The 25,593-nt window shown below is 54.7% G+C and overlaps 7 protein-coding genes across 7 annotated transcripts; 4 read left to right on the forward strand and 3 right to left on the reverse strand.

Annotated features, from left to right (window-relative positions):
- Window positions 1-903: 903 nt before the first annotated feature.
- On the forward strand, window positions 904-2,543 carry LMH87_000212 (uncharacterized protein; the record flags this gene model as incomplete). Its single annotated transcript, XM_056198082.1, has 4 exons — window positions 904-1,000; window positions 1,057-1,542; window positions 1,600-1,844; window positions 1,899-2,543. 4 exons carry the CDS (start codon window positions 904-906, stop codon window positions 2,541-2,543), a joined length of 1,473 nt encoding a protein of 490 aa, XP_056055066.1.
- An 89-nt stretch (window positions 2,544-2,632) lies between these two features.
- On the reverse strand, window positions 2,633-3,346 carry LMH87_000213 (uncharacterized protein; the record flags this gene model as incomplete). The annotated part of the gene is made up of 5 exons (XM_056198083.1): window positions 2,633-2,692; window positions 2,755-2,948; window positions 3,008-3,050; window positions 3,107-3,285; window positions 3,340-3,346. 5 exons carry the CDS (start codon window positions 3,344-3,346, stop codon window positions 2,633-2,635), a joined length of 483 nt encoding a protein of 160 aa, XP_056055067.1.
- A 983-nt stretch (window positions 3,347-4,329) lies between these two features.
- LMH87_000214 (uncharacterized protein) lies at window positions 4,330-6,382 on the forward strand (the record flags this gene model as incomplete). The annotated part of the gene is made up of 3 exons (XM_056198084.1): window positions 4,330-4,584; window positions 4,670-6,255; window positions 6,322-6,382. 3 exons carry the CDS (start codon window positions 4,330-4,332, stop codon window positions 6,380-6,382), a joined length of 1,902 nt encoding a protein of 633 aa, XP_056055068.1.
- Window positions 6,383-11,417: 5,035 nt separating this feature from the next.
- On the forward strand, window positions 11,418-12,382 carry LMH87_000215 (uncharacterized protein; the record flags this gene model as incomplete). The annotated part of the gene is made up of 2 exons (XM_056198085.1): window positions 11,418-11,860; window positions 11,980-12,382. The coding sequence occupies 2 exons, from the start codon at window positions 11,418-11,420 to the stop codon at window positions 12,380-12,382; spliced, it is 846 nt and encodes a 281-aa protein (XP_056055069.1).
- A 2,032-nt stretch (window positions 12,383-14,414) lies between these two features.
- LMH87_000216 (uncharacterized protein) lies at window positions 14,415-16,430 on the reverse strand (the record flags this gene model as incomplete). Its single annotated transcript, XM_056198086.1, has 1 exon — window positions 14,415-16,430. The coding sequence occupies one exon, from the start codon at window positions 16,428-16,430 to the stop codon at window positions 14,415-14,417; it is 2,016 nt and encodes a 671-aa protein (XP_056055070.1).
- Window positions 16,431-16,906: 476 nt separating this feature from the next.
- Window positions 16,907-18,642, forward strand: LMH87_000217 (uncharacterized protein; the record flags this gene model as incomplete). The annotated part of the gene is made up of 3 exons (XM_056198089.1): window positions 16,907-16,963; window positions 17,018-17,491; window positions 17,551-18,642. 3 exons carry the CDS (start codon window positions 16,907-16,909, stop codon window positions 18,640-18,642), a joined length of 1,623 nt encoding a protein of 540 aa, XP_056055071.1.
- Window positions 18,643-18,942: 300 nt separating this feature from the next.
- On the reverse strand, window positions 18,943-23,735 carry LMH87_000218 (uncharacterized protein; the record flags this gene model as incomplete). Its single annotated transcript, XM_056198090.1, has 10 exons — window positions 18,943-19,540; window positions 19,605-19,697; window positions 19,759-20,674; window positions 20,732-21,073; window positions 21,129-21,291; window positions 21,358-22,067; window positions 22,121-22,354; window positions 22,409-22,688; window positions 22,741-22,961; window positions 23,015-23,735. The coding sequence occupies 10 exons, from the start codon at window positions 23,733-23,735 to the stop codon at window positions 18,943-18,945; spliced, it is 4,278 nt and encodes a 1,425-aa protein (XP_056055072.1).
- Between the last annotated feature and the right edge of the window lie 1,858 nt (window positions 23,736-25,593).

Below are 25,593 nucleotides of genomic sequence, written 5' to 3' on the forward strand. Positions count from 1 at the left end.
GTAATTGACGAATTACAAGTCCTTCAGAGCGAAGGACCTTGGGTGATGGAGCTACTAAGTACTGGGTGACATCTCTACCTAGTCGAGCTGCAGCCTCTGCCACACCATGTCCAGCTCAGCTGCGCCATTGGATGATAAGTGACCGACTTCTGCCATCAAGCAAAAATATTATGAACCCACTGTTTACAGTGTCGGTGCAGATAAAGCGACAGTGACGCTCAATTTATAGCTACAAGTTCAGTCATGTACATTTCCCCGCCCCATCTGTCAGTGGCAACACCTGCTCGTTTCCACGCGGGCGACGTTCGCCTTCCACAGCCAACAACTCACACCGTGAACTCCTCCAAGCCATTACTAAAAATCGCACACCGCGTTCACAGTCCTGCACGTTCTTCCACGCTTGCCAAGGTGCGTGTGACTTTGTTGGCGACGCACCCAGCCAATGGCATCCTGCCGCCCAACCATGTGGAGCGCAGCCTTGCAAGGCCTCTGGCATAGATCAACCGCGGCCTGCGCCAGCATCTGATTGTGCCGACGTTTGTCTGCCAGTGAATCTATCACGGGGAGTCTTCAATTCCTGGAATTGCTGGAGGAGTCATTGGGGCCCCGGAAAGCCAAGTCTGGCTGCATATGTTAGGTTGTAGAGCAGAAGAACCCTACCTGCCGCAGCCGTTGCAGCATGTTATATTAAGCTTGCCCAGGCTGTGAGATGACGCCAATTTCTTGAGGAAATACAATTCACTATAAACACATGTCATGTTCTGTTGCTGTTGTTCAAGCGCAGCTTCTTTCGTATTACGTTGCCATGCAAGCTAATAGTGTAGAGAGCTGTTCGACTAACACCGCGAGACTTTCGCGGTTTCAGAAACAGCAAGGCTCCATATAATTGCCTATCTCATCACCATGTTGTCGATTGATCTCATCCTGACTGTTATGCTCCTGCTTGGGGCAGCGCCAACGTCTGTGGCGCAAAGCGTATACTATAAAGTCGACACCTCTGGTGAGTAGAACGCACAGCGCATGTCCAAAGACGGCCAATCCTAAGCCTCATTCAAGATGAGATTCGCGAAAGCTCGAGAACTCTCGCATACGACTTGATGTCCATTTACAAGGGCAATCAATCTGGTCAAGTACCCGGCATGCTCCCCGGCCCTCCGGCATCCGGCACGGGTGATTATTACTGGTGGGAAGGAGGCGCCATGATGGGAGCATACATTGACTACTGGCATCTAACCGGCGACCCCAGCTACAACAATGTCGTCACCCAGGGTATGCTCTTTCAAGCCGGGGACAACAACGACTACCAGCCACGCAACCAAACCATCGGTCTGGGAAACGACGACCAGGGATTCTGGGCCATGTCCGCCATGCTCGCCGCCGAGACGCGTTTCCCCAACCCGCCGGAGGATGCGCCGCAATGGCTGGCTCTAGCGCAGGCTGTGTGGAATACGCAGGCAGAGCCCAGTCGATGGGATGACACTTGCGGCGGCGGACTGCGCTGGCAGCGTCAGTTCTTCAACAACGGCTACAACTACAAGAACGGTACATATCTGACTCTCGACTGAAAAATGCGACTTGTAGGTGCTGACAGGGGTGCAGCCATCGCGAACGGCGTCTTCTTTAACCTCGGCGCTCGCCTTGCGCGTTACACAGGCAACGACACTTATGCGCAGCGCGCCGAGCAGACGTGGGACTGGCTCTGGAGCGTCGGCTACATTGACAACCAAGACTGGCACGTCTACGACGGCGGCCACGTCGAGCACAACTGCACTGATATCAACCGGCTCAGGATGTCGTATAATCCGGCGGTTTTAGTCCAGGGCGCCGCATTCATGTACAACCACGTACGTCCAAGACTACCGTCGAAAGCATGTTTCAACAGATGCTGACACTGGCAGACGAACGGAGACGAGAAATGGAAGTATCGCGTAAGCACCATGCTAGACTCGTTCTTCAAGCAGTTCTTCAGAGACAACGTCATATTCGAGACCGACTGCGAGACCCGCGACCCGCCATGCACCACCGACATGCTGTCATTCAAGGGCTACTGTCTACGCTGGCTCGCCGTCGTTACGCAAGTCGCGCCGTTTACGCGCGACGCCATCCTTCCCGTGTTGAAAGCCTCGGCACGCGCCGCCGTGCAGCAGTGCACGGGGGAGCCGACCGGCCGACGCTGCGGCTTCTACTGGACCGGCGGCCGGTTTGTTGATCCCAAGGTGGACAACACGACGGGGGCCGGCGAGGCCATGGACGCGCTCGCGGCGGTGTCGAGCCTGCTCATCGACAAGGCGGAGGCGCCTGTGAGAGCCGACAGGGGCACCTCCAAGGGCGACCCGAACGCAGGGCTGCCAGGGGCCACGGCGGGGACGAGACGATTGAAGAGGATAACGGGGGCGGATATGTTTGGTGCGAGTATAGTGACGGTGCTGTATGCGATGGGGCCGATGCTTTTGTTTCTTTGGATCTGCGTGGATGAAACGCGAGATGCTGACAAAAAGAAGGACGTCGAGGTTCAGCAGATCACGAACAGTAAAGTTCCGTAGTCGCTCCGATCTATACCCAGTATGTATGATGTTCTTGTGATATCCAGAATGAGGTCTATGTTATTTTTTCCTTTACCGTGGCTTCTTCGTCATTCCTTTTTACCGTTCTCTTGTGCTACTTTGCCGCCGACGTTGAGTTCCAGGGTAACCTAGCATCGACTGTCAGTATTTCGACACCTTGGAAGACTGTGGGCAGCGAATCGTAACCTACTGGTCCATCGTTTACCAGAGCAACCTCCATCATGGCTTGGAATCTGCCGTCCTTGACGCGGTCTGCTTGGTAGCCAGCTTGTACCTTTTGCACAAAGAGCTGGTAGAGTCGCCGCGCCTCTTCCGGGTTAGCGGCGCCATGAAAGTCTGGTTTGGTGCCCTTTGTCGTCTTGGCGAGCAGTGTGAATTGCGATACTAGATGCATCATTAGCTCAACGGTGGAGCTTGTTGACAGGGGATATGATTGTTACTACCACAGAGCACCTCGCCGCCAATATCCGTCACATTCTTCTTCCACTTGCAGCAGCGCGTTAGTGTACAGTCACACTCGACACAAGCTGCGGGGAACATACCCGGCCGCCCGCCTCGTCGTCCCAGAGCTTCATGCGTAGCACCTTGTTTGCCATGGACTCCATTTCTTTCTCGGTGTCGCCTGGTGCGACGGCCGCAAAGACGAGAACGCCGCGGCCAATGGACGACACGAGCTCCTTTTCCACCGTTACGGAGCCCGAGAGCACCCTCTGCAATATTGCTGTGGTGACACGTCAGCATAGGCAATAGACAGCGTCTGAGCGCGGGTTTGTACCTTTCATTGTTTGGGCTGTGGGTGGGCGACGTGGCGGTGAACCAGACCACCAATGGAGCTTTGCGATCTGTTGAGTCGAAAGTGAGCAGAAAACAAATCAACGAAAGCAGGTCGGCCAATGAAATAAAGACTGCCAATGCTGGCCAAATTGGGCGTCTGGTGTGACTGAACCAAATCCAAGGAATGTAGCCGAGAGCGTAGCCAAATTCGCTTCCAGGGCCATGTGTTAGTGCGACACAGGGCACGCCCACTGAAATGGCTACCTGGACTGGCACTGGCTGCTGGCAAGAGCCGCGAGGTGGTTCTCGCTCTCCCTCTGCTCCAGTGGCTCGAGGCGCCAAACGCGTTGGTGTGGTTAGTCATGTGAGCTGCTGCGTACCGTGCTAACAGCTAGCCTTCTGGTCCAAGTACTCGTCGATAGAGGCAATGGGTACTGTAGCGAGGGATAGTTTCCACATCGCCGCATTGACCCAGATTGATAGGAATTCGATATCAGCAGTAGCGCGAGCCTCGTCAAAAAGCAACAATGTCATTGAATATTCCATTCGTCCTTGTACAATCCACCTACCCGCTTCGGCGCATCGCAGTTGCACCCTCGCTGCCACACGGTACAAGTACGCCGCTAGTCCCGTTGCAGCTTGGTACATGCTAAGGCCTTGCCATCACAGCTCCATCTCACAATCTCTCCATTGCCGCCGACCGTCAGCCCAAAGAACCATCTACAGAAGCATCATTGGTCCAACAATCAACGGCTGCTACGCTCATTGTGCTGCGCACACTACCGCGGGCATCTATCTTTAGTCACGCGGCGTGTGACGACCCCTCGCTCACCCGCCCGACAGGTCTTCCGACCGGTCCTTTGCACACGTGTGCAGAGCACCATTCTTTCTGCATCCCTCGCTCGCCCTGGAGGCACAACACTAGCCACCAAACACCCGTACCGTCCCGCACACTGAGCCTCCCGCGTCGGCACGCGCCAGCATCCTCATCATGGCGGCCCGAAAACTGCAACAAGAAGTCGACAAGTGCTTCAAAAAGGTGGCGGAAGGTGTCGCCGAGTTCGAATCTATCTATGATAAGATTGAGCTGTCAAATAACCCAGCCCAAAAGGAGAAGCTTGAGGACAACCTGAAGCGCGAAATCAAGAAGCTGCAGCGACTTCGCGATCAAATCAAGACATGGGCTGCCAGCAATGACATCAAGGACAAGGCACCGTTGCTGGAACACCGCAAATTGATAGAAACCGTATGTTGCCATACCTCCCTCATTGACCTCGCGAGCAAGCAGGCATCATCACTAGGGCAAATCAACTGACATTTTTACTCTCTAGCAAATGGAAAAATTCAAGGCGGTAGAAAAGGCCATGAAGACGAAAGCGTACTCGAAAGAAGGGTTATCAGCGGCCGCGAAACTGGACCCCAAGGAGCAAGCCAAGGTCGAAGCAGGCGAGTTCTTAAGCAGCCAGGTTGACGAGTTGGAACAACAAATCGAGACGTTAGAGGCCGAGAGCGAGCAAATACAAGCGACCATGAAGAAGGGCAAGAACCAGGGTGCCAAGGCGGATCGCATCGCCGAGATTGAGCGCGTAATAGAACGGCACAAGTGGCATCAGGGTAAGCTGGAGCTAATTAGGCGGTCCCTGGAAAACGGCGGCGTCGAGACGGATCAGGTTACCGACCTCGAGGAGAGCATTCGCTACTACGTGTCCGACGGTATGAACGAAGACTTCATGGAGGACGACGAAATGTACGACGAGCTGAACCTGGAGGACGACGAGGGTGTCTTTGGTATGGGCGCAGACGGCGAGAGAGGGTCGTCGCAAGACAACCAATCGATACAGGATGAGCCTGAACCTATACCCGAACCCGCGCCCGCGCCGAAACCGCCCCGGAAAGTGGTCAAAGAAAACGAAGCGTCATCCTCGCGTAAAGGATCCGCCCAAGCGAAATCACCCCTACCGGCCCTCGCTACGCTGCATACGCCGTTGTCGACCATCAGCAATGGTTCAACTCCTAGCATGAAGCCCGCAACGATACCGACAAGAGCGCCTGGTGAAACGTTAAAGTACGCCTCTGCGGCGGCGGCGGCTGCGGCTGCCGACAAGGCCAACATGGGGATATCACCACTACCTCCACCCCCTGGCAGCGCTGGCATTTCGACACTTCCTTTGGGGCAATCGGCGTCCAACTCGCCCGCTGCTACTGCTGCGCAACCCGCGCAGCCGACACCGATACAAGCACCAGCGACAGTGGCCACGCCAGCTCCAGAAGAGCCCGCGCCTGAGCCAGCAGCTGCAATTGCGCCGCCTGCGCCTGCCCCCACGACGACCCGCGGGTCTAAGAAATCCAAAGCTGCTGGCAAGCAGCCCGCTGCTGCCGCCGAGTCGAAGGACGCTCCCGTGACTAATGGCGCGACCCCTAACGGCGTCAAGTCTAAGACGCTGGCGCACGTCCCCGAGGAAGAGAGCATATACCACCTACCCGCATCTCTTCAAGACCTAGTTGAGTCGTACGAGACGGCAAGAAAGCATCCGCCGTCGCAGTCGGCTCCCTCGACGCTGCGTCTGATGGATGCCAGCCATGTCAACTGCCCAGACCTGCTCGATGCCGACGTGCCACGCAGTTACCGACCAGAGAACCCCGTGCCGCAGGGCGCCTCAAGCTTCCCGCGGACGCCGCTCCCGATCTTTGAGGATCCGCGACTGTATCAGCGCATCGATCCCGATACGCTGTTTTATGTATTTTACTACAAGCAGGGCACCGCGCAGCAGTACCTGGCGGCCAAGGCGCTCAAGGACCAGAGCTGGCGCTTCCACAAGCAGTACCAGACGTGGTTCCAACGCCACGAGGAGCCTAAGAGCATCACCGAGGAGTATGAGCAAGGAACCTACAGGTTCTTTGACTACGAGAGCACATGGTAAGTGCTGACATGATTTACTGATACGCTTTTAAAAGTCGTTGATTGTCTAACTGTGGCTTGCAGGATGAACCGTAGAAAGGCCGACTTCAAGTTTGCCTACAAGTTCCTCGAGGACGAGGTCTAGGAAAACGAGGTCTGAGGGCAAAGACATGATGGTGGCCGCCGGGAGAAGAGGAAGGGGAAGGGGTACTGTATATTGTTCAAGGGAATTGTTATATGGGCGTTTTTTTTCGTTTTTTCTTCCTTTTTTCAGACGAATCAGGAAAGCTGCTCACTTCCCATCTCAGGCTGGACTTTTTATCGGTGCATTGGCTTCTCCTCGCACACACTCGGGGCGGTAATCAGGATGGGGGTTTCGTTTTTTGTGTATTTCAGGCAGGTCACTGCCTCTGGATCAGAGGCTCGCTGGAGAGAGGTAATTCTCTTTGCGTATTCTTTTATTTCCCTTTTCGTTGTTTCTGTATTTCTTTGTGTTTTTACTGCCACCCCCAAATGCCGGTTGCATTATTTCGGTCAATGTATACTGGTGTTTAACAGCGCAATAACCCGATGCTGACTTGTGTTTTCGTCACTGGAGCTGTAACATTGAGCAGGTGTGTGTGTGAAGGCGAGTGAATGAAGGAGGATAGAAATGAGGGAATGTAGGTAAGGGGAGTGGAGGGAGAGAAGGTAGATGGCAGCTTGCGGCCGAATACAAAGTTACTAGCACATATTTGGGGCGATGAGGACGTGATCAATATGCAGCCTGCCCCCCTGTGCATGTCCCTCGGAGAGGAATCGTCGGAAAAGTAGAGTGGCAGTTTACGCGGGAAACGCAATACGATGCAGACGAGTGGCCACAAGAGGAAGCTGGCAGACGCAAGGAGGTTCCCCAAAAATACCGCGCACTGTTTGAGGGGGGCACTGGTGGCGCGAACCGAGTCCCCCAGCGTCAGCGCATCACCGATATTCGAATCATGACCGAGGGGGAACACGCAAGCAAAAGTCTAGCACTATAAGCTGGGGCGTTTTGTTCTAGTAGCGGATGATCACTTCAAAAAGACTTAATTCACTCATATCTTGGGGGGGACCACGTGCAAAGCGAGCAAAGTGGCAGGAACAGGCTTTTGTCGCCCTGGTTCTGTGACCCGGGGTTTTTGGCAGGATTCCGATAATGAAAGCCAAGCTTCTAGAAGCTGTGGAACGAAGGAGGGGGGTCTCGATTTGCGGGAATCCAGCCAACGCCAGCCCCGGGGGGGCTTCTAAGCTAAAGCAGTCGATGGACGAATAAGGTGAGAATGGGAGCAACCCCGATATGATGGCGTTGCATATGGGGGGTGTGCGTGTGTGCGTGTGTGGCATTTGCGCCAGAAGAAGCAGGGCGTGTAAACGAACTGGGTGATGATGGCTTTTAAAAAAAACAAGATGCTGACTGCCTTTGTGTAAGTTATGCAGTGTCTGGGGATGTACTCGTGGCCAGGGTCGGTGTCGTGCCTGGGCTGGATGCGATATTTTTGGCCCCTCCAGGTATCGTGCAGGTCTCCCTCCATCGTGGAGTTAGTCTTCTGTCTGAAACCATCCATCATCTATCGGCGCTCACTTCAATGGCCGCCCCGTTGCAATGGGACGGGATGCTTGGCTGCTGACCAGGTTATCGGCCGACAGGGTTCCCCCGGCATGAGTGGTTTTAGGCCACCGACCCATGGAGTGGGTGTCGGCTGCTAACTCGACCTCTGCTCTGGAAGTGAGGCTGGATGATGGATCAAGTTAGGACGAAACTGTGAGGCCGTGTCGGCTGCCGGGGGCAAATCGGCGCCGATAGTCGAGTCACCTTGCAGGTCCCGACGATGGGCAGTGTCGTGACGCCACCCGTCATGGTTCTCATGGTCAAGTCACCGAATGTGTGCGCATAGATGGGTGAAACTGTACACGTGCAATTGTGATGATGTTGCGATTCGCTGGTCAGAATGGGCTTTTTAGAGTTTATGAAAGGCCAGGAATAGAATTGAGGCTGCAAACATACACATACGTTTATAGGTGGTGGGCAGCTGGCAGCGTGGGCAGGTGCTCCCTCGCCAGCTGTCGGCCTCGGCCCCAGCCAAATGGATTGCGCGCTCTGCAAACAAGACGGCGTGGGCGATGATTTCCACCCTCGGCATCAGTTTTGACATTACCTCGACGGAGTTGCATCCTCCATTCCGACCAACCCCAGTTAATACAATTGCCAATAGCTCCATCGCTGTGGGAATCTTTGCCAATGCCCACAGAAGCAACGCAGGCAAGAGTGGCGCACGCAGGTCGTTCACCTACCCTGTAACAAATGCATGTGTACGTGCTGTACGAGGCTGGATGACTGGGATCAAACGGCCAAGACTATGGGGAAAGCGCTAAATACTCTAACTCTGTGCGGCTTGATGGCTGGCCAAGAACCCATTTGCGCGATTTAGAGTCTCGGTACGTTTGTCTGCTAGCCCAATAACAAAGCACTTTGTTTGTCTCGTGGCGACGACCGTCGTTGCGGTGAACCCCAAGACGAGGAGAGACTGGGGGGGCCCTTTGCTAATCTGCCGTTGCCAGCCAGCGCCCCAGCATATGCAGCACATACATCACAGGAAGCCCGTGGGGAAGACAAGAGACGCCATCGGGAGCTCCGAGAAGGAAACGGGGTGCCACCTTGTTTATTATGGAGTTGATGATTGTCCCTCGTTGCCTCGTCCAAACGTTTTTCGACTCGCTCGCTGGCGCGCGCAATGCAGCAAGGATATTGGGACTTTGCCTGAGAGGAGGACCCAAACGGCTCTCTATTCCGGATCCATATCCCCATCAGGTGACGACAAGCCTGGTTGATTGGAGCTGGGGATGGTGGTGGTGTGTGTGTGGCCTCTGCCTGGGGGTGTTGGAAGGGTCAAGGCGTTTTGGAAGCCTGCATGGAAGCTTTTCCCCTTCGACGCCACCGCTCCAACCAGGGCAACAAAGAGGACACAGGTGGCTTGAGGGGGAGAGAAACTCCGCCGTCTGGCGTCTAGCGAGGGCCACTGGCTGGCCCTGGCCTGGATTCGCTGCGCCCGCCAGCCTGCTGTAGGCTCATCGCCAGGCACTCTCGTTTCCAGCCGGGGCCATGCTGGCCACATCCTGTCCAGCCTGTCTCGCAGGCACGCGTGTGGGTTCGCTGCAAGCCAGCCTTGTGGCGGAGCGGAATAGTGGTACTTTCACTATGGAGGTTGTTTTACCAGTACCACCGTCCTGGACCTTCGGCGGCGGTGGCTATACTGTTATGGTGTGCTATGCGTTAATCGAATAGGCGAATCCGGGTGCCTACCACGATTATCTTTAATGCAACCGTAAGGGGGTGCTGACAGCATCACGACGAGCTGCGCATCGAAACTCAAACCCCAGTATGCGCATCACTGACGTACTGAGTACATGCGGATGAATTGTTAGCGCTCGCCCCGAGCCTGCCCAGGTGACCCAAATCAACGCCAGCAGTTGGCACTATCAGCCCGCGTGGAGAGCGAGTCGGCGCAGCGCAGCAATCGGTAATAACGAGACGGACTAGTGCACTCGCCTAGGGTCCACAAACCTCGATTCGCATCATGGCCGACTGTTTCCGACTCCCAAAAGGACCGCCATGGTTGCGATAATTTCCATTCGTTCCGTCATTTTAGAAACCCTTTGGGGGCGCAGCAGCTAGTTCAGCGCGATAGGTCCCGAAGATTTACTGTGCACAGAAAAGATGCACGTAGGGAGTCAGTCGACTGCCTTGTACTGCTAGCCTCTGCCTCTCAGACAACGAAGCAAACCGGTGTGCTGCCTGCCAATTCAATTGCCTGGACAAGCGAGGGTTGGCAGAAGTGGCATACGTAATTATGTTGGCTCTGAAAATAAGAAATTTCCAAAAGAATTGCTGCTGCAGCCGGTATGTGTCGGCAGGTCCTCCTGGCGGCCCTTGCTGTGCTTGCCGCTCAATTGACCGGTGACAAGCTACAGGAACAAGGGAGCGCGGGCCTCTCCAGCCATCGTCCCTGGAGCTTCCACAAGCAAACCCTAGGCCTGGTCGCCAAAAACATGATATTTGGAGATCTACCAGTACTTGTCTGCAGCTTGCACTCCACCTGCGCAACAATGCACACCTTGCTGTTCTCTCCGTCCTGTCTAGCAGCGCCTTGATGCAAGCTACTACCTAGCGTCGCTTTTCGCGTCAACGCATGTCCGCCACCCCCCCTTCGTCAAATTGGGCCTCGACGACCAGAATTGACTGCACTCTGGAAATGATTTGAGCTCCTGTGGGCAATGTTGACTACATGACTTGGGGACGTGACCAGTCTGGTGGTGGCTGAACGAGGCCCATAGTGAGCGAGATCGGATCTCCGCGGCTGATGAGGGTAGTGACGACAGAAGAACAGTTTATGGGTCGTGGCGGGCGGTGCTGCCACAAAGTGCAATCAACACGGTGGTGGTCGCTCGCTCGCTAAAAACCAATGGCAGCCACGGCGGGCTCGTAAATGCAGGGTTCAGTATTCGTTCGCTGGCGTTGGTGCTGGCTGTTCACTGTCCACAGTGAGACCTGCCATTCCGCGAGTCGAAGAATGGTGACAAGTTGGGAATGGCGCCGCAGCAGGGGCCGTCGTGGCCACTGGCTGCTAATCCATCATCACGCACCATCACACACGCCTCCTCCTCCACCACCGACCCTCCCCCCCTTGCCCGCAGCCATTCTCCACACGTATTCCCAATGAGCTCATTTGACATTTGGCTTGTGGGTTGGCTACGGTGGTCCCCAGGGCTGAGGGTCGGTAATCCTTCTAGAAGCCTGCCGGAAATGCAACTACTGTCCGGATTGAAACGGACAGACACCCTTTGGTACTGCCACACTCGATCCTGGCTGTCGGGTGATATAAGTTGTCACCACCCCCCTTTTCTCCTACGAATGTTTACTACACGCTTTTGAACTCAATCTATATCCTGATTACACTTCACATTTTATCCATCACTACTCATCTGCTCCCGCTGGCCGGCCCTTCACTCACCTTGTTTAGTGACAGCGACCTTTTAGCGAATTGATACCCAAGATACCCCAGTTGTTACGACTCTTTTGCTTTCTGCACACCCGTATCGTCCAACCCTTCTTAGGCAATCAAGAAAACAAGAATCACTTCTTGTTTTGCCTCTCCCACCAGTACATGCATCCGTTTCGCCAGAGTCGACCAATCCCAGCCAGGCGCCGCCCTGGCGTTACCTCTCACCATCTATACAGCACCTCTGCTCCGGCTGGCAACATGGCGGCCCAGATCGCCAACCGCAACGACGATTTGTGTGGATTCGAGCAGTCCGACGACTTCTTTGCTCAGGATCCTCGATTCCTGGCCTGCTCGGAGCCTCTTGCCCGCCACATCAGCTCGGATCAGAGCTCCTTTACATCTTCCACACCAGCTTCGCCGATGCTGAGCACAAGCTTCAGCTCCTTCTATACTCTGCAAGCCAGCTCACCGGGTAGCCCCATGTTCCCTCAGCTACAAGACATGCCGGGTGCTGGTGTTGGATCTCCGTACAGCAGCCAGAGCGTCACCACAAGCTGCGAGGGGCACTCCCCGAGAACCGTGTCGGAGGACTTTCCGGGTGAATCGTACGTAGTATTTACTACTCTCCTCTCTTCTTTCCTTTTTTCTTATGTCTCTGCCTCGTTTGGATCTCATAAAAACCGTATTCGACGTAATATGACTAACACGTATCTGTCGCTTCTAGCCCCAAGGGACGCGACTATCCCGTCGTGTGCCTCTTCCCCGGCTGCGACACCAAGCCTTTCAAGCGCCGCGCAGACCTCGACCGCCACTACAAGCACAAGCACGCACCCACCTCGCAAAAAGACTCGTACTTTTGCGACTATCCCAAGTGCGCACGCCGCCGCGACCCTTTTCACCGCCGCGACCACTTCCGCGACCACCTGCGCGAGTTCCACAAGGAGGACATTGAGAAGCGCGGGGGCTCGGTCAACGAGGAGTGGCTCGAAGATCGCAACCTGTCGTCGACCTGGTGGCGATGCGCCAAGTGTCTGGTGCGCAACTACGTCGAGCAGAACGGCTACGAGTGCCCCAAGTGCAAGACGACGTGCCAGGCGAAGCGCAAGGAGCTTCGCATGCGTGATTGACTAGAAGCCGCCGCCGACTGGGAGCCCATTGGATTTTTTTTGTGAAATTTCATGGTTGCTCTCTCCTACATTTCTCTCCTGGCTTTACGACTTTTTTCTGTTTGCGTTTTACACGCTCTCAGTCGGCGGCCACAGCCAACACTGGCAGCGCGAACAGCGATGAGACGGGCCCGGCCCCTTATGCGCTAAAGCCGTCGTCCACGAAGAAGTCTGGACGAAACGGGCGATATGGCGCGACACTCATCAGCCAGCGGCGGTCATTTTGTTAGCGACTGCAGGCCAGTGGAGAAAGCCCACTGGAAGCAACCCGCTAACTAGTGAAAGAAGACGGCGTTGGCAGCTGCGGTGGTCATTCTTCTCTCACAGCGACACCCTTGTCTACGCTACTTGTTGCTTCCTGCCCACGACTTGCATTAGCTTGTGGGCAGGTGAGTGAGTGGCTGCAGTACGACGAGGTTGAGCTCGTCGCCGGGCTGTGGGCGGTAGGTAGGGCAAAACAGCCTACGGGTCAGCCCCGAATATGCTTGCTTCTGCTCCTGCCTCGCGATGGATCTCGGCCGAGCCCACCCACCCGCACAGCCTCACCAGACATTACACGGCGCGCCGTCTCGGTTACCCTTTTGAGCTGCTTCAGCTTCAATCGGGGCTGTGCTTTTGTTTTATGGCTCCTTTTTTGTTTTGACTTTGGGAACCCTGATGATATGGAATTATGCTTGCTCGGAACGCATTCGAGACCTGACTACGAATTAGGTCTTTGGCCTTTTTGGTCGCGTTTGCGATCAGAAAGCAGGGCTACGTCATTGTTCTGGCGACTTTTGGTTAGATCTTGCTATAACGTGTTTATGAACCCTCGGGCGTATACAGAAGCCCCATCCCTTCTGTACCATACATAGATTTTAGGCAATTGATTTTTATCATCATCATGACATGTTTCCTTTATTCTTACCTTGTGACGTCTGCTTGCAAGTTCTGTATTACATTGTATATAACTGCTGAAAAAAAAAAAGGATCAAATGTCGCTGCCTAAAGTTTAATGTGGTGATCGTCTCTCAGCTCAGGCAGCTAGCTATACGAACCAAGTGACCCTTTTCCCTGATCTTTTTGCTTGTGACTATCCCAATTGTCCAATCGATGAAATCAGCGCCCCACGACACTCTCCGAAATCGAAAAGCAAGAAAAGCATTCATGTACAGCTCCAGGCAGACGAATTCTCCACATCGCCATTCGTCCAGATTGAAACCTCTCTCTCCGCGCCACCATCACCCATCCACCCACCCACACACATATCGCCGCATATCAGATTTAATTACTCCTCAACAGGCCAACCCAGCTAGATAGACTAAAAGACGACCACATGACCTTGTTCGCAACCCGGTTTCCCCCCCCATTCCCCACCGAGGGGGGCTACACATCTCCATGGAATTCTTCTAGAAGGAATAGAGTACAGCTGTGGGTGGTGGCGAAGCTTTGGGCTCGTGACTCCACACTTCTGGGGTCTGTTATCGCGGGGAGGCTGTGCCTTTTAGTTTTCCAACTACCATTGACGAACTGTATTTATGCCCGTCTGGTAATCGATGTTCGTAATGACAAGAGAGCTTAGTCTCGGCCTAGACGGGAATAAACAGGCTCATTGCGGCGAAAAGGAACAAAAAAAGCTTGTTTTCCTCTTATTTCCCCCTGTATTCCAAAAGACAAAGGCGCGGTTCCGCTGTCTGAACGCCAAGCACAAACGCCATCCTCAGTGGAGAGAAATTCGAATAGATTGACCCGTAATCTGCTATACTATATTACACATGATGCCATTGTTCAAACCAGTAATCTCATGATGCGCCATCGCAAGAAACCCTCTTCAGGCATGCATAATCCTCATCGTCCTCGCCTGCCGATCCACGCCTCCCCCCCTTCCCTGCTTCGGGGCACTGCTTGACACGACACCACCATCATCCCAGCATCGCAGCTAGTGCAGCCTTGCCGAGTATGCATGTCTCAACCATCTAGGCAGCAGTGAAGCCTTGAAGCAGTAAGATGCCACTTATGGCGTGTATTCAATCGGATCGCCCTGTATGTTGGGCAGTGCTCTGATATCCGGTCGTCCTGCCTCGCGCCGCCTCTTGCGTCGTCGTCTGCTCATCACTCGCGCTGATGGGGCTTTTGGCGCAGGGATGATGCCGCTCTGCTCTGGCACGTTGGCATTGGCCACCGCCACGGTAGCGCTAGCACCGCCGCTGGCCGCCAGCCTGCCCACAAACAGGCTGGGCGGGTGGAACGTCGACTCTGGCTTCAAAGCCATGTGCTGCAACTCCAGAAATGCAGACTGCGATACGTCTTTCAATGTTACAGGGATCGTGGCCACTTCTTCAAGCCCATTCCGTTTCTCGCGGAAATTAACGGGGCCCTCATTGTCACTGTTCGCCCGGGGTTTGTTAGACAAGCTCATGCTGGTAGAAGACGGACCCTCCGCGGAGACGGCCAGTGGCGGTGTTGGCCCACCCGGCGCCGGTGTGGGGTCTTGACCCTGCCGTGTGTCCAGTACCGGAGATGCGTTTTCGAGCCTGCTCGCGATCCGCGTCGGTGCTTCAAGCGCCGATGTCTTGACTCCGAGCTTGCTCCGGCTGTCGCTTTCCTCGCCATTCACGGCGTCGGGGTTGCAATGCACAGCTGCCTCGCCCGTGACAGGGTGACCAGGCCCTAGCACGAACCGTTTCCACATGATGTTCTCATCCTCGTCGCCAAGGTTCGTGGGTGCTGGCTTCGGGCATCTGTAGGGCAGCGCCGACAGCCGGTTGCCCGCATGACTTCCCTCGGCTATCCTGTATACGTCGGGCGTGGTGATGCTGCTTGCGAGAGAGTCGGAGCGTTGGGGTTGCTCCATCTGATAGACGGCTTCTGTTAATTCGCGCGGTGAACGTCGGCATGGCGGTAGCACGAGATTGTGCTCGAAAAGCGACTGGCGATTGGGTGCACTGGGCTGCCTGCGTTCTAGTGGCGAATTGGATATCTTGCTTGAGCTGTCTCCTTCTATAGTCTCGGGTACGACACTCTCTCCAGACTTGCTTTCCGTAACCGCGACGAAGCTGGACGCATTGCTTTGCAGTCGCCGAGGACTCGATTGCTGGACTTCGAACGCGACATCTCCGTTCTTTGTTGAACCTGACAACCGCGTGTAGATGCTTTGAGGCATGCGTCGAATTGGCTGCGGATGAAAATAATGTGTCGCAGGAAGAGCCTTGACCAGAGATTCATCAAATATGGACGGGCTCGTGTGCGACACACTCTGTAGCTGCGTCTCCTGGCCCGTCTTTGTTCTTCCAATCTGTAGGACTCGTTCCACACAGGGAGACTCTGGAACAAAACTACTGAAACTTCTCGATGCAGATGACGAGATGTCGTATAGTGACCCTCGATTGACAACAGGTGTCTCTGGCATTCCATTAACGTTTCCTTTTGAATGCCAGGTCCTGATGCTATGATTACCCGGGCTCCAGCGGTATTCCTGGCTCGCAATTTTGATCACTGCATCTGTGGATATATGATTGCTTGATGTCTCGACAAGTGGCGATTTCAATTTATCATGGGGTATGCGGCGCTGAATCTTTGTCGCTGATCCGGTAGCCTCGGGGTAGCGAATAATCACAGGTTTTTGTAGCTCAACGCCAGACCAGTCACTTTGCCGTAATAACTTGCGTCGCATCGCGTCAATACTCGTGTCATTTTGTTCCGTAAGATTAAGCAGTCTCGTCCCCATCTCTAAGCGTTTGCCATCTTTTGAAAAACCCGTCACCTGCTGAACGGTCTCAGGCACACTTTGTAGTGTCAAGATCTTTCGTCTTGATCCCCTATGCCGCGTTGCATCCTGGACTGGTCCATCTGATCTCTCCGGTAAGTCTTTAAGATAGCTCGGAACAAAATCTTCCGCGTTGTACTTCCGCTTGCGTGACTCTGTGGCTTTTTGGCGCTTGGCCTGGGCGAAATACTGCTTCTGCTTCGTCGCATCTTTGTTGTAGCTTCTCCGTGAATGGCGGGCAAGCTGTCCGTTGCTCCAGTTCATGACCAAAACAGCTTGAGCAGCCAATGAAACCTTTTCAATTCGACACTACTGACTCATTATTTAATTCGGTACAGAATATGTAGATGTAGAAACGGAAAGCAGGAGCTCTGGCGAGGGCTCCAGCCGTTTGCCAGCTGGCAGTCAACAGCCGATGGGGCATCGACGCCGAACACTCGCAGCTACCACGTTCTACGAGCAAATTAAAAAATTACCATTAAGATCACCGCGAGGAACAAGATTCCTACCAATTCAAACCCACCGTTCCAGGTAACCATGGCGCAAGTCTGCATCTTGCGTACAGTGTATACAGTGCAAATATGGGGTACCCGCACCGTATGACATCCCTGAAGCCACATAGCTCAAGCGCACGTTGTCAAGGCTCCAGCCCACCCCAGACCAAGGCAATTGGTACGCATAATATCAACAGCGAACACAGGATCTTCGTTAGTCTCAACTTCAATCGCTTCCATATCAATATGGCGGACGCTGAAGAAAAAGCGCGCCAGGAAAAGATTGCGGCCGCAAAGAAGCGCGTGCGTCTACCCCAGTACCGAATGCCCAGCTCAAGCTTACAATAGCCCTGTTAGGTCGAGCAACGCAAGAAGAAGAAGGACAAGAAGACTTTCGAAACTGTCAAGGACGATACCAAGGATGAGGTTGTCGACGCTGCTGCGGATGCAGCACCCGATGCCACCAGCGAAGATGCCGACAAAGAAAAAGACTCGGCTATCGAGGAGAAGCCCGATGATGGCAAGGCCGACGAATCCGAGCCCACTTCCACACCGTCCCTCGCCGAACAGTCGAAAGCCAGATCTACATCGTTTCGAGCGAGCTCTATCTCGGGCAAGCCTACCTCTCCTGGGCCATTAAGCCCGGATGGTGACACCGCGCCCGACATCTACAGGAAACATGTCGCCAAAATCGAAGAGCTTGAAAGGGAAAACAAGCGTCTCCAGAAAGAATCTTCCGACTCGGAGAAGAGATGGAAGAAGGCAGAGGACGAGCTTGCCGACCTACGAGAAGCCGAAGACAAGAAGGGCTCAGGCGAGACAGAAAAGCTGGTAAGACACCTGCTGGACACTGCTGGACAGCGGTCAGAACTTAGCTAACCGGCGTACAGAAGAGCGAAATTGCTTCTCTGGAGCGCCAAAACTCACAACTGCAGCAGCAAGTGTCGCGCGGCTCCGGCCACGCGCATCGCCAGTCCGTTTCCACCACGTCGCCGCCCCCTGCGTTTCAGGCCGAGCTCGATTCAAAGACATCAACAATTGAATCCATGGAGATTGAGATCTCGAAACTGCGTTCGCAGCTCGAGCGTCACCAGAGCGGAGCCTCCTCAGAGAAGGAGCAGGTCGCCGCGCTGGAAGACAAGGTGGCACGTGCCGAGGCTGCCGCGGGCAAAGCGCAGCGAGAACTCCAAGATGTCAAGAAGAACTTGGAGCGCGCCACCGAGAAGGCGGTTCGGGAAGGCAGCGAGAGATCTAGTGCCGAAACTAAGGCCAGCACGCTGGAGCACGAGCTGACTGCATTGAGGACTACCCATGAGGAGCTCGTAAAGAAGGCCGACGGCTTCGAAAAGAAGGTTGCCACACTAACAACTCTGCACAAGGAGCAAGACTCCCGCTCACAGATGCTGAAGCGTGAAAAGGACAAGGCCGAGGCTGAACTCGCTGAGCTCCGCACGAGAGTCGAGAAGCTCGAGGGCGAAAACACCAAGCTCCGCAGCCGCAAATCTACCGACGGCGGCGGCGGTCTTGACGATGAGGGCATGGACGAGCTCGAAAACGAAGAGCGCCAGCGCCTGGAGAAGAAGATTCGATCCCTGGAGAAGGAGGTCCATGAGTTGCGCAGCGGCGAGTGGATCCAGCGCCGCCGCGACATGGAGGCATCGGGCTTCCAAGACGTTGATCTCTCCGCGCCGTATGGCTCACCCGCACAGCGCAAGAACTCGGCCGGCGGCATCGGCCAGTTTCTCACCAACGGCCTCAATGCGCTCGCCGGCGGTGGGGAAGACGAGGGGCTCCTGGAGGATGACGACGACGAGTTTGACGAAGAGGCGTTCCGCAAGGCGCACGAGGAGGAGCAGATGCGCCGCCTGGAGCGCATCAAGGAGCTGAAGCGTGCGCTAAAGCACTGGGAGGGTTGGAGGCTTGACATTGTGGACTTGCGCCGGGGTGGTGTACATGGTATCGGTGATATATTTGATGTCTAAGGGAAGGATACGTATGGTATGGGATGATGGGTTCTTATTGGTTCATTGTAGGATGAAGACGCTGTTGGTAGCTAATTGCATGATTGTTGACTCACAATTGGCCAGCTCGTTGCTCATGTGAGGGCAGGACCGAGATTGCAGGAGCAAACAGCAAATATTCACGAAAATTACCAGACAGACAAACACACGATAAGCGATAATTGCGTAAGATACATATTGAAGACGAAATGTAAAGCGTCTCAGCCATTGCGTTTGACACATCCACATTCCAAAAAAGAGAACAAGAGCAAAACTGTCAGTCTAGAAATTCCCACCCCAAGCATCTGTCGGACTTGCGGGCCTCAGCTCCATCAGGTGGCCCGACTCGAGCTCCATCACCCTGTCGACAAAGTCGAGCCCCTCCCTCTGGTGCGCAATCGTCAGCACCGTGCAATCGGCCCAGGCCTCGGCCATGAGGGCCTGGGCGCGCGCGTCGGTGCGTGGGTCGAGCGCGCTCGTGGCCTCGTCGACGAGCACGACGCGCGTGCCCAGGCTGCTCTGGTGCAGCAGCGCGCGGGCGAGGCACAGCAGCTGCTTCTGGCCGTGCGACAGGCCCGCGTCGGCGACGTCGCCGTCCAGGCCGCCGTGGCGCTGCAGGTGCGCCCACAGGCCGACGCAGTCGAGCGCGGCCACCATGTCGTCGTCGGACGGGGCGGTGGCGGCGGCGGTGGTGGTGGTGTCGAAGGGGTAGACGTTGAGGCGGATCGTGCCCTTGAGCTCGACGCTGTCCTGCGTCATGGTGGTGACGCGCGAGCGGAGAAGGTGGCGCGGAATCGTCTTGATTTCGCGGCCGTCGATGCTAATCTCGCCGTGGTAGTCCATCAAATGCAACAGAGAGAGCAGCATGGAGCTTTTCCCACTGTTTGCGTTATTCTGTCAGTACTTCTGGCGGGCCACATTTGGAGTAGAATTGGAGTATGTACCTTCCGGTCCGGCCGCTGATGCCGACCTTTTGGCCGTGGGGGATGCTAAACGACGTGTCGTTGAGCGCCGGTCGGACTTCGCCGTTTGGCCCTCTGCAGCGGTCGGTCAGTATTAGCATCAGGATAAGCAATCACGGGTCGTTAAAGAGCATACATATAGCTAGCAGTGACGCCCTTGTAGTCGATCTTGCCACTGGTTGGCCAGTTCTCGGGCAGCGGCTCAGCGTCTGCTGGGTCGTCCTCCACGGGCGTGTCCTTGCAGAACGCCTTGATGCGAGCGAGGCCGCCGAGGCTCGTCTCCAGAGACACCCAGGTGCGTAAGAACCAGGAAGCGGTGGTGCTGAATGAAATCAGGTTCAGCAAGGCCAGGCCGATGGCGCTCTCAGAGGTTGACCCTGGGAAAATAGTCGTGATGCTGACCAGTGTCACAGCGGAGACAAACGTCGTGAAATCAAGGGCAAGTGTCAGCCACTGCTGAACGCAAAATAAAAAGTAAAAAGGTCGCTGCGCGTGGTTGAGGCGCAGAGCAAGCTCTGCGTCAAAATGCTCCTGCCAACCAAGGCCTCGAATGTGGGCAATGCCAGACGTCGTCTCCGTCAAGTGTGTAATCATGGGCGCAGTCGTCTCCAGGTCCAAGTAGCGCAGCTGCCGAGAGGTGCGTAGGTAGTAGTGCTGAATCGCGTAGAGCACGCCACCAAGAAATACCATAATGGGCGGCGTGTACTTCGACCCCGATGAGATGATACCAATGTCGACGAGGACGTTGAAGAACATGGAAGCCGCCGTCATGAGCATGAGGGGCATGCGCTGGGTAATGAGCGAAATGTCCTGGCTGAAGCGGTTGAGGAGAGACCCTGCGTCGGTGTGGCTAATAAAGGATAGCGTCGATCCCATGACAGTCTGCAAGAGTCGCCAGTGCAGCTCGGCCGAGCTCAGTGGGAGTACCTGCTTCAGGAACAGGGCGCCGCCAGCGCACGTAACGATGACTTCCACGAAGCTGATGGCTGCAAAGCCAGCAAAATACCAGTCATTGCCTGCGTCTGCAGTCATCCAGATTCGCAAAAAGATTTCTATCACTGGTCAGCACTCAAAGACGCCACAAAAACAGATGACCCGGCGCATCTTACGAGGCATTCTTTCCATGATGGATGCGATTGCAGTCGCGGAGATCCACAGAACGAAGAGCCAGACGTTGGCCGTGGTGAAGAAGTATCCGTACAGCTTCACATCGCCGTGTCTGCGGTGCCGATCAAGCTCATCAGTCTCGGGTTCAGTTTTGCTCCTCTTGAAGGGAACCGGCACGGATTCTTGCTGTGTCTCAATCCTGGGCACTTCTGTCTGGCTAGCTTCTCGACTAGCACCTGCCAGAGGAGGACGGATCCGATCTCTTCGGGGATACGCCTCGTCCAGGCGAACACGCCCTTGCTCGCTAATCTCGAAGACGAGATCAGCCTCACCGAGGATCTCAGCTGATATCACACCTGTAAGTCATAAATCATTATTCGGGAATCTTGGCAAACTCACGCTTGTTGGTAGTCATGATTGTCGTGCAGTTCCGGCGACGAAGCAGCCCGTTTGGTCCACAAACACGCTGGAAAACTAGCGAGGCCGTGTTTGTATCGAGAGCACTGAGAACGTCGTCTAAGAGAATGATTGAAGTGCAAGCAAAAAGAGAGCGTGCCAAGCCCTATTGTTTTCTTCTAGTTAGCTTCCAAAGGAACAAGAGCACGACACACAAGTGTATGTGACTTACCAATCGCTGCTTCTGCCCACCACTGAGATTGCAACCGTTGCTGCCGGCCATAGTCTGGTCACCATTTGATAGCTCGTCCAAGTCCTTGTCAAGTGCGCAAGCAAAGACGACCTCGTTGTAAAGAAGTTCGTCGAATGGGCAAAGACCAACCACATTGTCTTTGATGGTGGTATTTTGTATCCACGGAGACTGGCTTGCATAAGCAACCCGTTTTGACGCAATTTCAATCGTGCCAGAATCGATACCAAGTTCTCCCAGGAGAGCTTTGAGGAAGGAGGACTTGCCACTACCTACGGAGCCGTGCATCATGGCGAGAGACCTCATCGGTATCCGCAAGGTCACATCCTGGAGAATGTGACCAGAAGCTTCAGAGACGACAGACACATTCCTCATTTCAACAGCGCATCCGCTCGACTGCGGAGCGGCTGAAGTCTTTTCCGACTTTTCGACAGTAACCTCGCCAGGCTCTTGACACTCACGCTGATCACGCATCTCGGGGAGCATGAGAAATTTTTGGACCCGTATCAAGCAGGAGTATCCGTCGGCAAAAAAGGGGAGCGATACGAGCAAGTTATTGAGAGGGGAAACAGCAACAAAAATGGCTGCATAGGCGGCAAAGATTTCCGAAACTGTCATTGGATTCGACACTCGTGTCCAGAATCTAGCGCCTGCCAGGACAGCCACTGGAGTCATGGCTGCACCAAAGCCATCTAGAATTTTTAATCAGTATCGTATCCATGGGAGGGATCGGGAGGCCGCTTACAGACACCATAATTCATAATGCGGAAGTTACGCTCTTTCATCGAGGTGTCGAGCTCATCAACTCGCTTTTCTTGCAGATAGGTAGACATGACTTGCGTTAGCCCCATAGCCTTGATGCTCTTGAGCTGTGCAAGAATATTTGATGTGGCTGCCACGCGCGTTTCAACCTTTTCATTCCAAATTGTTCTGGCGCTGGCCATGTTTTTAGTGACGATATAAGTTCCCAAGGCAGAAACTGTTCAGCCAAGTCAGCAGCCAAACCCTCGCTGCGCCGATTAAGCAAACTCACTCGATGAAGGAATGAACAAGAGGAAGCAAGCGTATCCAACAAATGTGTAAAGAACGTAGACGCCGAGACCCAGCTCAAGAAGCGATGACCAGCTCGAATGCAGGTAGCCTAAGCCATCTTGCAATCCTGCAATATCTGTAGTCAGCAACGTGATGGCAGCCGACTTTTCAAGCACGCCGACGCTCAATCTTTGGACTTTCGCATACAGTGCCATAACAAGCATGCCTCGGACAGAAGTTATGGCTTGAAACTCGAGCCTCTCGAAGACGGATCTCGAGAGCTGTGACAAGTCAACATCGGCCAATCCGTCTGTGGGAGAAAATAGGACCTACCATGAGGCCGCCAAAGATGAAGATGGCGGCACCAATAAGTCCGTCAGTAACACCGTCGGAGGCATCGCTATTACTGACAGTATCGATCACTCGTTGCATGAAGAATGGACGACTGAAGGAAAACCCGATATAGCAGAGCCTCGGCAGAATGGGGAGGAGGAACTGCCAATGCAAGGCACAGAAGCACGCAGTAACCAGGGGTAATTTGGCAGTTTTGTCGGCTTAATCTCGTCAGCGCGATGAAGTAGAAGACGATGCCTGCAGCTAGCCTTACCATTTTTCCATTGTGGGACAAACCTGTCAAAGAGTCTTTGCGAGTCGTATCGGTCACCAATCTCTGGCAGGTCCTCAACATGGATGTTTTTGCGAAACCCAAGACTCAGTAGCGGATTGACCCAAAGCAGTAATGTTCTGTTCCAGAAGCCGACTGTCTCTCCCAGGCCGGGGCGGAGCAGGTTGGAGCGGAAGAGCTGCCGCTTGGGCACCTCCTCGAGCAGCACGAGCACAAGCTTGAGGCCGGCCACTGTCACCTGCAAGCCACCCAGGGCGTCGATGGAGTGTCGCAGGAAATACGAGCGCGCCATGGTGACGTCAAAGACCATGGTCAGGGAGAAGTATACACTCAGGAAAGCAGACGGGCACAGGAAAAAGGTGTGGGCAATGTACAGGATGATGGCGATGCCGAGTGAGGCGACGAGCGACGTGATGGACGCCGCCAGGGCCACGTCGGAGCGCAGCAGGCCCGCGTTATGCCATAGGATGATGCTCGCCAGCTGGATGCCGACAAGCGCAGCGGCAGTCGCGAGCTTGGCCCAGAGCAGACGGCCTGGACGCACCTGGTTGGCGGCGCGGGCCATGGCTCTGAGGTAGACAGGAACGATGAGAATGGCAATGCCTGCCGGCACCATGCCAAGCACGGAGCGCTCAAACAGCAAGGTAAAGTCAAAGTGGTCGGGCAAAACAGGCCCGAATGTGTTGTCCATGGCAGACGGCATTGTGGTGGCGGGGTAGCTGTCAGACTAATAAATACCAACGGCGGTGGTACACTGGCGGTTGGTATATAAGATGAGTTGGGGGCGCGCGCGCTTGGGGCCAATACGATGATGAAGGGGACTGGATGCCCACAGATCGAGACGAGATGGAGAGGCCAGAGAATATTTGCTGATGATGCGAGTGAATCGAACGAGCAGGAATCGCAAGACAGGAGAAGATTAGGCAGAATGCGAAGCAGGCAACAGAAGCAATATTGCGTTGGCCCAACGTCGAGAAAGCATGCATGTCACAACCAACAAGTGGGGCTACGGATTTGGCTTTGGACGGGCACGATTGGACCGCGCGGCGCTGACACTGTGCACTGTACGTAGTATTTTGTTATCGCCAGACGGGCGCAGCTGAGCTGAGAAGCAGGCTGTGAGTGTGTGTGGTGCGGAAGGAGATCTCGGAGCGGACGGGCTGGCTGGCTGGCTTGCAGGGCGTACGTGCCACCAGTGTTGCTGCGTCAGTACGGATAGTTCAACAGGCAATCAGGCTGCGCCGTGTGATATGTGTGTCATTGGGGGTGGAGGGAGCACTGCAAGAGACCATCTGTCGATTGGCTGTGTGCAAGACAGGCTGGTGGAGAGCTACGGATAGTTACAGCTTCGATGTAACGGTGACGCCCAGGGGCATGTGCCGCGCCGGGGGCCTCGCACTGTTGTAGTGCGCGCAATGGCTGAGTTGCCGCGATTTGTTTCGAGCGAGCAACTGGAGCAGCGCGCGGCGTCGGAGCTTTTCGTAGGTAGTTCTGTAGGTAGTTCTGTAGGTAGTCCCGTAGGGCTCTGTGTCTCTTGTGTGTGTCTTTCTCCGTCTTGCAAGGCGGAACCAGCCGATGGACTGGGGTAGCTTGGTGGGGGTTTACTTATCATTATGGAGTAGTTAGTGCCAGGTAACGAAGGTCAAGCTTGTTGCAGAATCGGGTACCAAGGGTCGATGGCGCCCTGCCGAATTGGCAAACGGCATGATTCTGGTTCGGTTTTTTGTAAAGTGAACCTTTTGTCATTGCAGCTTGAAAGCTACCAATCTCTGGCAGCAGCCTCACTGTCGAAATAGCAGGGCCTACTTTGGTCGATAGGACTCGGGCGTTTGTCCAGCATCTTTTTCTCCCCAAGTCTTTGGCATCAAGGAGGGTTAGCCCTAGGATCTCGAATTTGGCCAAGCGGCTTCATCGGGTACAATGTTTCTGTAGGAAGCCTGAAGTTTTTAGACGTATTCGATGCTCGTCTGCGCCCTCTTTGTCACGTTGGCTCGAGAGAGCTGGTGTTTATAGCTGTAGGCTTGCAGGGAATTGGTGGCTGCGGGCGGGGCCGTTGCTCCTTCATTGTAAGCTACCAGTGTCTAGTTATTCGCAGGTAGGATTTTGCGGCCGGGAGAAAGATTGTTCCGGTGCTTTGCTCTGCACCTTGCAGCACTTTGACATGTTTTTTCGACAAGAAGAAGAACGCCAACCATATCATTGTAGACGACAAAACAGTCGTGTCGTTGGATTGGCTGGCTGGCTTGCGGGCCTTGCCATCACGGTCAACATTGTACTTTGAAGGATGGGCGGGCAAGCCAACGTGATCCTGGCCCGTCACTCTAGCACGAACCGCGTTGTCTCTCGTTCAAAATACCCCTGCAAGGAACTAACCTACTCCGTGCCCAGCGGGCCAGCCTGCCAAACCCCTCAATTGATGCAATGCAGAGACCAGGTTAGTTGCGCTAGTTAAGCCGCAGCTTAAAAAGGGCCTTTGCCGTAACTGTGCAAAAGTCCGGTCCGTGCCCTCTGCCGCCGCCGTGTTCCCGATGGTGTAGTGCTGTGCTTGGTACTGGTGGAAG

Source organism: Akanthomyces muscarius, chromosome 6 (genome assembly GCF_028009165.1).
Source record: "Akanthomyces muscarius strain Ve6 chromosome 6, whole genome shotgun sequence".
NCBI lineage: Eukaryota > Fungi > Ascomycota > Sordariomycetes > Hypocreales > Cordycipitaceae > Akanthomyces > Akanthomyces muscarius.